At 44.3% G+C, this 14,337-nt stretch overlaps 1 protein-coding gene across 1 annotated transcript in view; it reads right to left on the bottom strand.

Annotated features, from left to right (window-relative positions):
• The window catches only part of MDFI (MyoD family inhibitor), a 48,458-nt gene extending 35,584 nt beyond the window's left edge, over positions 1-12,874 (bottom strand). The window contains exons 1-2 of the mRNA XM_082226890.1: positions 12,426-12,874; positions 11,958-12,062 (exon numbers count right to left, since the gene is read on the bottom strand). Of these exons, the coding sequence (XP_082083016.1) occupies positions 11,958-12,051 (94 nt within the window). The 5' untranslated portion in view covers positions 12,052-12,062; positions 12,426-12,874. The remainder of the gene's footprint in view (positions 1-11,957; positions 12,063-12,425) is intronic.
• Positions 12,875-14,337: the final 1,463 nt, after the last annotated feature.

Below are 14,337 nucleotides of genomic sequence, written 5' to 3'. Positions count from 1 at the left end.
TCATAGCACAAGAAGACTGCAACCAAAGCATCACTGACAGATGGTTTCCAGCTTCTGGTTAGAAGCCTCCAATGAAGAAGAGTGTGCCAGTTTTCCAGGCAGTACCAATAGTTTGCACTTTCAGGAAGGTCTTCCTAGAATTTACTTGAAATCCCTTTCTTGTAATTTGAACCCTCTGGCGGTTCAGGCTCCCCCCTCTGGAGCTACAGAAAACAAATGTGCTGCATCATCTATGAGGCAGCCTGCCCTTCCAATATTTGAAGGTGGCAATTACATTGCCTCGTAATAAGTCTCTTTTCCAGGCAACCAGAAAATGCAAGTGTAGTGCTTTGAACACAGGAAGGCACCACACAAATACTGTATTATTATTAGTAGTAGTAGTAGTAGTGGTGGTGGTGGTGGTGGTAGTGGTATTAAAATTGACAAGTTCCTTCAGAACCTGTTCATGACAATTTTCGCAGACTCTATCTTAAACATTTTATAACTGGTTTACTCGTCTGCTTTCGTTTAGTCTGGGCTGTGACAAATCATGCCAGAGGAAAACAAACACAAAATAAGCAAGGTCCCTTTTACAGCACTTAATAACCCATCTTTGGTTCAGGCCTATCAACACAGATCAAGCCAGGGAGCCTTTGGGTGGAAAGAGCACAGCCTGGAACCTAGCATGCATGTGGTTTTACAGTTCTGGGAAAGAATGAGAATATAAGAATATGAAACTCAACATTACCCCAATGGGATGCTGTTTGGTTTCTGCAACTAATAGAATCTAGTCAGGCAATTTCAAAGGAAATCCAATTAGAAATTAGTGCAAGAATGCAACGCTTAAGCAGCAAAGAACAAATCCCAGAAGGGGAATTTATTTGTTTTGCTTTAAAATTGGAACCCTTGAAAAGGGCAAAAAGCTGCTTATTGTTTCTCCTCTGAGTCTTTCAGTTTATTATTATTTTAAACATATGCAGATATGTCACAAGTTGTAATGAAAGCTGAAGAATAGGGATGGCAACTCATGAAAGAAAATTCTGGTATGGGGCGGTTGCACAACTCAAACTGGATCTACTAGACCCATATATATTTTTAAGCAATATGAATTAAACTCACTTCTGGGGCTCCTCTGAGATTAGGGGCCCTGAGGCTTAAGCTTCACGAGTTTCATAGTAGATCTGCCCCTGCTGATGATAAATATGTGCCATTAAATGTCATGTCAAAGGTATGAATGGAAAAGCTGGATACAACATATCTATATTGGTGAAAATATTATTATCAAACTGGGAAACAGTCAAAATGTAAATTGATTTTAGATACATTACCTACAATACCAGTCTTCTTCAATGAAGAGTAAGGATACTAATAGAGAGTTTGTAATTACGGGAACTGTGCCGTGGTACCAATATTACAGAATGCATCTTTTTGAAAGGGGGGAGAATTCGAAATGGTAATATTTGTGACTGTATGGAAAGTAACAACAGATCTTTGTTATTTCATTGTTTCCTCAAAAGGCACTGTAGCACATATGTGAGGATGGGCTGCCAAGGAACTTTGAAAAGTTTTTTTATTGACTTTTCTCAATAGTGCATAGTTTATTACATGAGGAGGTGACCGTTAAAAATTTCAAAGGTTAAACTTAAATGGAGCAATACGTAGGGGGAGAAAACTCATGAAAAGTGAAACACCTCCTTTGCTAATGAGATAAGCTAATAAAAACAGCATAAGAAATGGCATCTTACCCCTTGTTAAGATAAGCAAGTTCAATATGGGAATGCCAGACAGCACACTGGCCGGATTTAAGATGCACTGCCAATGACGTGCATATGCAGTGGAGGGGAGAGATTATTTAGGACAAAGGAACAGAAAGTATTAGAAATAAATCTTTATAATCATTACCTAGGTCTCCAATTTGACTTTTGCTTGGGCTTATAGAAGACTTGAGGCAAATGGAATATCAAGAAATGGTGACCAATTAAGTAATAACAACAAGAAATAAAAGTATACAAGGAATAGAAACAGAATACCGTTGAAAGGTCCTCAATCAGTATAATGGTTAAAAAAGTCTTTTCAGACACCTTGTAATATAATTAAATATATGGCAAGATCTCGTGACAAAAATAAAAAGTTTAAGGCTGCAATCCCATACCCATTTACACAGGAGTAAACCCATTTGAACTCAATGGGATATACTTCTGGGTAGACATATATAGGATTATGCTGTAAACAAATTAAAAAAGCTATTAGAATAAAAACAGTTTAAAAACCATTTCATATAATCACTGTTTCCCTCAAATCTCATTGTAAATTGAAATGAATCCACTTATGATGAAGTTTAACAGATACTCTTACCAATGAAATTATTGATAACTTCTTTTTCCTGCAAGCTGGAATTTTTCTGAGATAGATATCCTTTTTAGGAATGACTCAATTAGGCAAAAGGGGGGTGGGTCAGAATAGATGCTTTCTGGCACAAAGGCTTCAGTTAAGTTTTAAAATTATGATTATTCAGTGCTTTATGTATTTTGTCTTATAACCCACTTAAAATATATGGAGAAGTGCTGAAACAATGCAAGATTAAAGTGGGGGGAGAACCCTACTTTCTTTTAGTGCAAAATAAAAATGTCAAGGCCAATATGTGATTTTTAAAAATGGTTTGTCTTTTGTTACAATTTTGTACAGTTTACGGGTATGAGTGGGTTTATTTGAGGAGGTTTAAATCTGCAGTTGCCAAAAAAAGGGGGGGAGGCTGCCCCACATTAATAAGTCAATGAAATTCCAGGTTTCTATGTAGAATTCATTTTGACCAGCATACATGGATACATACATGGATATCATTACAACAGCCTAATCTTCACTAGGATTTTCACATGGATTAGTTTAACTCTGATTAAAGCATATTTTCTCCTACTGGGACTTGGAAACACAAACTTCAATAAGCCAACCTTCAATCAAAGCTCTCACAGATTTAAATAAATGCTGGCCCAAAATAAATTCAATTCTGCGTGCATTACAAGTCACATTTGTATTGAGAAAGTTAAGCAACAGATTAGTCTAATCTGTTGACCTCTCACATCAAGGGGCAATCACCTACCTGGGAGTAAGGCCCACTTAAGCAACAGAGGACTTACTTCTAAGTAAGCCTGCATAGGAATGCACTGTGGCATGCAACTATTGACAACATCTGTGGCTGCATCAGCAGAATTTAGTCCAATTTAGAAAAGCAGAATTGGACTATGATCAGGAATGATGGAAGTTGAAGTTCAACAGCACAATGTTGGGGAGGCACCAGTCCAGGCAAGGCTGATCAAACCCAATATGCCTGGCAGCTGCTTTACAGTTTCTCTGGAGGTCGAAGGCTAGACTTTGGGAGCTTCTTCATGAAGAACATATGCTCTGTCACCAAGTTGCATTGCCTCTCCCTGCTCTCAGACAGTATTCTGACTGCAGACATGTGTGATCAGAATTTTTTTATGCTGAGATTTTTCTTTCCCCCTCTCCCTCACTCCCCATCAGCAGCCAGCAGTTATTGACATCCCCATTCCAGCACTCAGCCTTTCCTTCAGAGAGACAATGTCCGTTTGCACTGGCACAACACGCTCAACCAGATGCTGCCTGGAAGGTTCCATCTTCAATAAGACAAGGAAAAACATATCCCACGATGACAAGAAGAATCTCGGTCAGAGGGAAAGAATGAACTCAGCTCCTCCTTTGCCGCACAATCACTCGACTTGCCTTACATTTTCCTGTTTTCACCTGCCACTAAATGCTGGGCAGAGCCAAGTAGCCGACAGATGAAATTATGGATTTAATATATCAAGAAAGGATCTCCATGTGCAGAGGGTTGTGCATTTTAGGCAGAACAATGAACTGAATGGAGGCCACATCAGCACTCTGCTTGGCTGGGCCAGCTGAACTCCGAGCAAAGTATCAGTGGAGCACTCTTGTGAAAGATGCATTGTTTACGACTACCCAAGGGGATGGGCAGTCCAGCTAAGTTAGGATCTGGACAGAATGGCTTTCAAACCAGCATGATGCCTCAGGGCAAATTTGCCAGGAATGATCAGAAAGCTGCTGTTTATGCCCACAAGAAGTTAGTGCTCCCTGCCCCACCCCCCTGCTAATGCAGAAGTGGGAAGCCACAGAGCCATTAGATCGGGCACCAAGAGAGGGATGCAAGAGCAGGAAGCTAGCCATGAAACAAACTTCTGTGGACCAAAGGAAGGTGTATTGTTTCCTGGGAAAATGTGTGCATATCACAATTTGAACCAGCCTTCCCCAACCTGTTGACCTCTAGACATTTTGGACTCCAACTTCCATCAGCCCCAGTTAGCATGTATCGTTCAGCAGAATATTTGAAACAGGAGCCTACACAGATAACAGTGTTGCAGACACAGGCTTTCCATGTGATCGACAGCCCTGCATCCATGCAGGTCTGCAGAGATGAATACTGCACCTCTCCCACTTCTACTGGCAGGAGCATCCCATGAGCAGAACTCCACTCCAGGGCTGGAACCATCAAAGAAAACCTAGTGAGGAGGACCCAAGCCTATGTGAGGAAAAGTGGTATTTCCAATAAATAAACAAACCGCTAGGACCAGGCATCCATCCAACGGAGGCATATACAGTATGTGTAGAATAGGAGTAGCCATCCAGACATCATGAGAGACTGACTCTTATAATACCTAATAATAATAATAATTTATTTATACCCCCACCCATCTGGCTGGCTTTCCCCAGCCACTCTGGGCGGCTCCCAACAGAATTAAAAGCACAATAAAACATCAGACATTAAAAACTTCCCAAAACAGGGCTGCCTTCAGATGTCTTCTAAAAGTCAGATAGTTGTTTATTTCCTTGACAGGCACCACTACCGAAAAGGCCCTCTGCCTGGTTCCCTGTAACTTTACTTCTCGCAGTTAGGGAACCGCTAGACTCACTGGGACTGATGGAAGTGGAGAGTTCAACACCAGATAGTTTTCTACCTTGGTGTTGAGTAACCTGTCATTCACCTCTAGTCTCTTATTTACAGTAGATATACCCTGCTGTAAATAAATGCAAAATCCAATGAGTTCCCATTTCAGTTGGGCCATCTACAGGTTACTACAGCTCCATCTTCTGCACTATATATTTTAAGCAGTCTCATGTCACAATAAACAGTCGTGCCTTCACCCAAAGAATCCTGAGGGAGTTACCCAGGAAGAGAGATAGACCTTTTAAGCCACTCTAAAAAGTGTAGCTCTGTGAGGGGAATAGGACAACCTCACAACTCTCAACACCCTTAACAAACGATAGTTTCAATAATTCCTTGAGGGAAGTCATGATTGTTTAAAGCGGCATGATACTGCTTTGAATGTATACTGCAGATGAGGCCTTAGATGACTACCACCTTTACGTTCACACATAATACACAAAGCTTGGATCTTGCATGCTAGAGATAAAAGGTATTTACAGGTTACCAGAGATTCCAACAAGGAACCTCCAGCCTTCACATGTTTCTGTGAATGCCATCATCTACCAAGGAAATGTCTAGACATTATTTATTTATTAGCCATAGTCAATGCATTTCAAACAACAACATGTTTGTGCTCAAAGAAGTTTAGAATATAAGCAGCCTACAAATATCTAAAGAGCTGTTACATGGAAGATGAAAAAGCTTGTTTCTTCCGGCTCCAGAGGCTAGGACCAGAACCAATGGATTGAAGTCACAAGAAAGGAGATTCTGACAACAAACAACAACAACAACATTTATACCCTGACCATCTGCCTGGGTTTCCCCAGCCACTCTGACTAAACATCAGGAAGACCTTTCTGACAGTAAGAGGTGTTCGGCAATAGAACAGACTCCTGTGAAAAGTGGTGGACTCTCCTTCCTTGGAGGTTTTTAAGCAGAGGTTGGCTGGCCATCTGTCATGTATGATCTAGTTGAGATTCCTACATTGCAGGCGGTTGGACTAGATGACCCTTGGGATCCCTTCCAACTCTACAGTTCTGTGATTCTATGATTCTATAATAATAGTACATAAACATAATACATAAAAGTTCTGTGAAAGTCAGTTAAAACACAACAAAAAGTGACTAAAAAGCTCAATAACAGATCAGCTACTTTGAAGTGGGCAGCTGAACTGTTTAGTGAAGCACTTTTGACTGGTTTCCAGAGTTTTCCTAAACAGAGTTGTTGGAAATTAAGGCAAAGTTTATCTGTACTAAACTTGCTAGAGTGAAGAAAAGCACAGCATAGGACAGGACTGAGGAAACACAGGCCCGTCAGATGTTGTTGTACTACAACATCCATCATCCATAACCATTGGCCATGCTTTCTGGGCTGATGGGAGTTGTAGTTCAACAACATCTGGAGAGCCACAGGTTCCCCAGCACTGCTGTTGGGAGAATTTAGTGCTTTTCAACTTTCAGCTCCCTTTGCTGCTTCTCACACTACCAGCCTATTGGTGGCTTGATAGAGAGCCTTGTATATTCAAGACTAAGTGCTTGAAGCTAATGACTTGAATAAAGGAAGGACCAGGCAGTGTAGAAGTTGAAGGTCCATCCACACAATGATTACAAAGGAAGAGACAGGCTGAATCTATTGCAATACAATCCCATGACTCCCACTTCATCTACAGTAACGAATGCAGAATAGCTAAGAGTATGGCTATTATTTGTCTTCTTTTAGACTTTTCAGGATTTCTGTCTCACACACAATGCTAGACCAGGGCTGCAATTGCAGAAAGTCCCACTGTATGTAAAGTGACTTACTTCTAAGACTTGCTTGAGAGTAAGCCTATGTAGTAATGCAGCCTTGCACCCCAAGGCTACACCTACACATTTTGCTCAAAGGTTTGCTCTCTTTCTGGTAAGTGTCTGCGATATTGCATTATGGCCAAACTAGATGTTATGCACAGGCATGTGTGACTGTACCTGAATGGCCCTTTTTTAAGAAGCAAAAGCCACTTTGGAGTAGGGAGGTGCTTGGGCTTTTCTTAAACCTTCCAGCTTACCCCCTGCTTGTTTGTCAGCTCCTCACTCGCAGCTCAGAGTTTCAAATGGAGGAAAACACTCATTTAGAACTCCTTAGACAGGAAAGCTGGTGCAGGGGGCCAGGGGTGGTGAAGAGAAATAGGTGCTTCACCTTTTCCCCAGCTCTTCTCCAGTACCAATTACCAGCCCCCAAAAGCAAATTTTCTTGCTTAAAAAAATAGTGTAAGAGTAGATTTGGTCCTTAGTGTATATATTTAACACATACATGAACTCAGGAGACTGTCATTATCTTTTCAGAATTGCTATCCACAATTGGTGCTCCGACCGGAATTCTGTTTCCCAAACCATTCTGCTTGCTCTTGTGTTATAAAGCAACTTTCTCATAGATTTCTTGCGACTGAGATATATGCTTAAAAGTATGCAAGTAACACCTGGTGAAGTCGCAGAAGCCAGAGGAGTTGCTGAATATTTTCCAGTAGTCGGAGGCCAAGTCTTAGTTTCCTGTATAGGGGTTTGGGGGTTTTTACCCCTTCTAAAGACTAATAGACATATGAAAAATGCAAATATGCTCAATTTGCATAATTTAGACAAAGTTACAGAATTCTGCTCTTTGTGTTACAGGATTTGGGTTATTCTTGCACAGGATTTTGATATGCGTACACTTATTTGCTCCGACCTGCCTGCCGCCACTCATTTTGGTTAGGAATGGTTTGTGATATAGAATAATCCCTGAATGAGTGTTGAAAGTGGGGCCAGAAGATAACATGCAAGTACTTAACTGGGGAGTTATAGGTTTAAAACTACTCCTTAATTACTAAATTCATTTGGCGGCTTTGTGAAGTGATTCCCTGGAGATCTCATGTACTCTCTTCCAGTACACCTGATCCTGTTAGGACATACAAGAATACTGGAGGGCTTTTGTCTACACTGCTCACCTGTATGAACTGTAGGTGGATGGTAATGATCACTGTGCCAGCATAACTTACCCAAGTCACTCTGGAATATAGAAGCCATTCATCATGGCCTTATGCTAAGTAAGACCATTAGATAATCTAGCTCACCAACTACAGCATTTCTTCTGGGTTGCAGATAGGGGGCATTCCTAGATCTACCAGGAGATACTGGGGGTCGAACCCAGGAACTTCTGCATACAAAGCTGATGTTCTACCATTAAGCTATGACTGCCTGTTCCCCAGAGGGAGGGTGGAACACCTTTTCATATGCCACACCATCCCTGCTCAGTTTCAGGGATGGGGGTTTGCTGCACTTTTAGCTTAAAGGACCAAACCAGAAGGTACAAAGAAGTTCCTGAAATCCTAAACTGTAACAACGTCATGAAGATATGCATGAAATGAAAACATTCTTCGATGTGTTCTAATTCTTTGGGGGACAGAAGGGAGGAGAAGAAGGAAAACACAGCCAATTCACACAATTGCCATGCTCAAGAGAGGACACCTTCTTCTCCAACCCTCCACGGCTTATTTATTTGTTTACTGTATTTGCCTGCTGCTCAACAACAAAAAGGTTATCTGGATGGCAAAAAGGGAAGAATTAGGAATTAAAAGGTGAAGGCAATAACCTAACATTTTTTATTAAAAGGTAACTGTGTTGGCTCATGAGGAAAAAACAAAGAAACCGCAAATCCACAGCTGGAAATACCTTTATTTATACAATCATACCTTGTTTTTGAACTGAATGCGTTCTGGAAGTTCATTCAACTTCCGAAATGTTCAGAAACCAAGGTGCGGCTTCCAATTGGCTGCAGGAGCATCCTTTGCAGGAGGCAAAGTTCACAAACTGGAACATCTACTTCCGAGTTTGCGGCGTTCAAGTTCCAAGTTGTTTGTGAACTAAGTTGCTCAAAAACCAAGGTACAACTGTATTACAAAATAGGAAAACAGGAGCAAAAGGTAGCACTAGCATAACAAACGTACATCAGGACTACCAGTTCTCACAGGTCTTAAAACTTCCAGAATCTCAGGGCATCATAAAGTATGTTTAAACCCAAGGGAAATAAAAAAGAACATCTTCACCCAGTGCTGATCAGATCAGAGAGTTGAAGCCACTTGAGACGCTAGTCTGGGGAGGACGTTGTATGCTTGAGGTGCTTGCTATTCACGGCAAACTTGACATGAGATGCAAAAGCTGCCACCTTAAAACAGTGAGTCCAACAATCCGCTGGTCATGAGCATGGAAGGGGCAGGGACAAACACAGGCAAAGGGGGTGGGTCTCATGCACTGGCCTCCTATGAAAACAGGCAGAAATCCATGTAGGTTGAGGCAGTCATGCAATCACGTCACCCCACATCCTGATTTCCCAATACAAGCCGGGAATTTACCGCACCTTCTTTTTTTAAAGGTCACTACGAAGGTTTCATGGTTCACTTTTGAAGAACATATTATCTACAAAGTTTGGGTGGAGCTCAGATCCCCACCCAGCATGACTTCAATGGAAGGGCCTTAGGCAAGCTTCTCCCTCAGACTCCATACTAGGAATGGGGAGACTCAGATTCACATCCCCACTCCCTGGGTGACCTTGGGCCAGTCACCGTCTCGCAGTCTAATCTCCCCCCAGGGTTGATGTGAAGACAGAAATGTTTGGAAGATTAAAAATGTCAACATATAAATGACACAAACATGACGATACTACAGACCAGAGGTGCCATCTTCTCAAGATGATTGAGGGGGCCCAATGTGACGTCCTATATCCCATGCACAACATCACAAGGAGCATGGGGATGGAGCTGGACCCCCTCTGAACATTGAGAGGGCCAGGCCCCCTTGAAAAACACACTGGGGGGGGGGAATTGGCATGTATGATACAGACCTATCTAACCAGGGTTACAACCATATCAAAGCACACACAAGGCAAGTAACCATATAGTCTTTCTGTGCTAATCCCAGCCTCTCTTCTGCCTATTTTATCTTCTATATCTGGTTTTAGATTGTTAACTTCTTGGGATAGAGACTTGTCCCCTGGTCCTCTGCAAAGCATAGGCACAACAATGGTACTCTATCAACAAAGAGTGTAGATGAACTGCTACGAACACTTCAAGGGAGGGTTTTGAGGGGAGGGCTGTAGCTTTGTGGTAGAGCATTTGCTTTGTATGCAGAAGGTCCCAGGTTCAATCACCAGGCAGGACTGGGAATGTTCCCCATCTGAAACCCTGGGTAGCTGCTGCCAGTGTAGACAATGCTGAGCTTGATGAACCATATAGGCAGTTTCCTAAATTCTTATGCCCTTAAAATCATGAATTATTTTGAGACCTAACCATCAGTCAGCCATCAAGTACAATAAAAAAACAGTAAAAAAGGTAAAGGGACCCCTGACCATTAGGTCCAGTCATGACCGACTCTGGGGTTGCGGCGCTCATCTCGCTTTATTGGCCAAGGGAGCCGGCATACAGCTTCCGGGTCATGTGGCCAGCATGACCAAGCCACTTCTGGCAAACCAGAGCAGCGCACAGAAACATTGTTTACCTTCCCGCCGGAGTGGTACCTATTTATCTACTTGCACTGCGTGCTTTCGAACTGCTAGGTTGGCAGGAGCAGGGACCGAACAATGGGAGCTCACTCCGTCGCAGGGATTTGAACTGCCGACCTTCTGATCAGCAAATCCTAGGCTCTGTGGTTTAACCCACAGCACCACCCGCATCCCAATAGCTCACCCCATCTCAGGGATTTGAACCGCCAACCTTCTGATAGGCAAGTCCTAGGCTCCACAGCGCCATCTTGGAAAAATTGGTATTTGGTTACTGCACAGCCAAAAATTCACCCATGTGCCCAACCACGGGCCCACATTCCCCCAATTGTGTTTGTATAGACGAGTTTCCAGTGTTGTGTGAATCAGTTGCAGCTCAACAGGTCAGCAGTGCCAGGAAGGGGGCATTTCCGCTGAATCCTCTCCAGATCCCTCAAATGAAGTCTGCAGCCAAGGCTGCTGCAGGGGATACTGGAATGTACACTCCTAACTTCAGTGTACACAGCCCACTCCCCCCACCCCAGTTACAGAGCCCGAAGCTAGATCTGTTGAAAGGATTAGATGGAACAAAGAAGAAAACTCTTTTCCTGGCTGCAGCTCGGTCTAGAGGATGTTATTAAATTTAATATGATCAGGACTCGAAGTGGGGGAAAGGGGAGGGGTGGTGGAGACCAAATCCCACAAGGAGTTGGCCCCGGGCCCAGCAACACGCGATGCCTTAAGGAAGACAAAAGTTCTTGTGAGAAGCTCGGGTCCCTACACACCCCAGCCCCCAACGCCTGCTGCGAAGTGTTTACAGTCCTGCAAAAAAGAGAATGGCGCACGAGAGAAAGAGGCTTTGGAGAGAAAAAGGAAATGGTGGGTTTCGTGCTGGATGAGGAGGGGAGGAGGAGGAGGAGACCCTCTGGCACGCAAGCCCCCAGCAAACGCGCTCTCGTGAACGCCCTGCGCTTCTGCAGGGGAGGGGGAGAGAGATCAACGCTCACATCCAACCCGAGAAAGAGCCAAGGCGCTGGGAGACTCGCGCAGCTCCAGCCCTGTGTGCAGCCTTCGAGGAGGAAAAGTCACACGCACGCACGATGCATGTATGTGTGCGCGCGCACACAAAAGGAAAAGTCTCCAAAACACACATGCTAGGCCAGCGACTTAGTGGATGCGGCGTAAATCAAAGCGTAATGGGGGGCGGGGGGTGGAATCTGCCTTGCCAGACTTCGGATGTGTGTGCGCGCACATACACACACACTTGGGGCGAGCTGGCACAGATCACAGGAGGCTTTTTTGCAATATTCATACCTACTAGCAAAGTTTCGACATGGGAGGTGGGGGTGGGGGAGGGGGAGGGAAAAAGAAAAAGTCTCTTTTCTCCCCCTGGAGTTTACCATTCTAGAATCAGGCCAACAGCTAAACGCGCACGCATACACAAAATCACGAGAGCTTAAAAACCGCCGCCCCCCCAACTACAAGTTAGTATCGAGGCAGTTTGTAAGTTTCGGGAACAAGCGCTCTCTGTGCTTACCTGCGCTGGGGGATGGGAAGGGCGCCGGATCCACCTGGGGGTCTCCATGGAGCGAGTCAGAGCGGCTGGACGGCTCGCTTCTCACCTGGGACATCGGACTGAGCCCTGCGAGAGACGCCACACGCAGAGAAAGACACACACAGAGAGGAGCTCATTGAAGACGCTCCCTCCACCGCCGGCCCACAAGGCGCGCTCTTTCTCCCATGGAGATGAATCAGCCGTTTAGGTGGAGAAACCGCGCCGCGCCAGCCCAGGCGCCCTCGGTCCTCTCGCCCCACAACCTGCCCCAAAGGCCATTCCCCTTCGCGAGGAAATCCCAGCCCCAAATGCCTGCTCTCGACACCTTTCCGCCCCTTGCTAGCTGCATGCAGGAATTCAGCAACACCTTCCCCTCCCTCCCCCTCTCCAACACGGCCCCCCACCCAATAAATCGATAGGGGAAGGGTGGAGAATGGGAAAAGGACTTACTTTGGGTGAATCGTTTAACGGCGCTCCCACAAGCCGAGGGTCATCTTACTGTCTTCTCCATACAAGTTTCTCTCTCGCTGCCAGCGATTCAGCCCCTTTTAAATTGGGCTCAAACTCAAAGCACAACTTTTGGCTCTCTGCCCCGTTATTAAGAGTCTTTCACTTTCACACACTTCATGAGAAATGGGGGGGGGGGCGCGCGCTTTGCTTCACTCCTTTATCTCCGCAGCTTGTCCTTTATTGCACTGTTTGGTTGCAAATGGACAAGTTTCTGCCTCTCCCCCTCGCCCCGTAAGCTCTGCCTCCAGCCTCTTCCACAGGAAATTGCATTCAGCCTTCATTACTCAGTTTCCTTCAAGCAGGAGATATTTGGAGTTCAGGCAACCTATAATAAGTTGCTTGGCGCTAAGGATTCTGGTGGTTGTTGCTGGGTTTTTTTGTTTTTTAACAGCAAAAGTAAACAGATGCGCGCGCACAATTCCACAAACCCACTTTCCGCAAAGTTTTTTTGTTTTTTTTTTAGAAGAGGGAGGGGCAAAGTGAAGCCGATTTGTGCACTCCTGTGAGGGAAGTACCAGAACCCTAATTTACATGTGGCAGATCTTCAAAGTAAACTTTTGTGTCTGCTTACACACCCAACTTTTCAAAGAGTAGCAACAGTGCAGTGGCGTAGCGTGGGTTGTCAGCACCCGGGGCAAGGCAAGTAATTTGCGCCCCCTAACCCATGGATTTGCGCCCCCCAACCCTAACCCCCAGATGTTGCGCCCGGTGTGGCCGGCCCCCCCTGCACCCCCCACGCTACGCCACTGCAACAGTGAGACTAAAATCATATCAAAGGCCTGTTGCCAGCCTTAAAAAAAGTAGGTGGGCAATTTATCCCTGTCTACACACCAGTGTTTTACTTGTATTAATTAAGCCTCTGTTGATAATGATAACAATTATTACTATTACAGCCATACCTTGGAAGTCAAATGGAATCCATTCTGGAAGTCTGTTTGACTTCCAAAACGTTCGAAAACCAAATCACAGCTTCTGATTGACTGCAGGAAGCTCCTGTTTGGGTTCCAAAAGAATGTTCACAAACCAGAACAATCGCTTTCAAGTTTGCCGCATTCAAGAGCTAAAACGTCTTAAGTTACAGGGATCCAAGGTATGACTGTACCTGCACAGGCCCTGCAGCAGATTCTTCTAGCGAAGAAAATAACCCCAAACCATTTTACACAACTTTTGCATGTATGGTGCTGCTGGACTCTTACTTACAGCTTATCTCACAACCAATCCTTGATTTAGAAGTTGGCGTACCTTAAAGCAAGGATGGAGAACCTTGGGCCTGCCAGATGTTGCTGGACTACAACTCCCATCATCTTTGACTATTGGCCATGCTGGCTAGAGCTGATGGGACCTGGAGAGCAACAACATCTTACAAGCCAATGGCTCCCCTACCCCTTTGTCTTAAAGTGTCAGAGCAGCAATCGAGGTGAATAGAGACCACTCAGAGAAGAGATTAGAGAGATTTTCTTACATACACACCCTTTTGGTAATTTTTCATTGTTTCGTGTTGCAACATTTTCATAGAAATGAAAGAACCGGCCTGGTTGCCTCTCCCACCTGACTTTGTTTAAGAACTAGTCACATGGCAGGCGCAGCCGAGACAAGAGACATAACTGGCATTCTTTGCTTCCCCATTACAACTTTGGTCCTGGGTTTGTGAGATATCCCACCAGGATCAAAAGGAGCTGGCTAGCAAACGAGGCTCAGCAAGTAGAAATTAGAAAGTTGTATTGGGTCATTAATATTATTACCACCTGTGTCAAAGTGGCATGTTTAGCAGCACTCATTGAGTATGTTTTGTTTAGCTTCCTTTCTTGCTCCAACACCTCCAAGATTGCTGAGATTGCTGGGAGTTGTAATC

The sequence above is a fragment of the Podarcis vaucheri genome (genome assembly GCF_965113315.1).
Source record: "Podarcis vaucheri genome assembly, chromosome: 6".
NCBI lineage: Eukaryota > Metazoa > Chordata > Lepidosauria > Squamata > Lacertidae > Podarcis > Podarcis vaucheri.
Note: the sequence above shows the minus strand (reverse complement) of the source record. Positions and strands in the feature narration are given on the sequence as shown.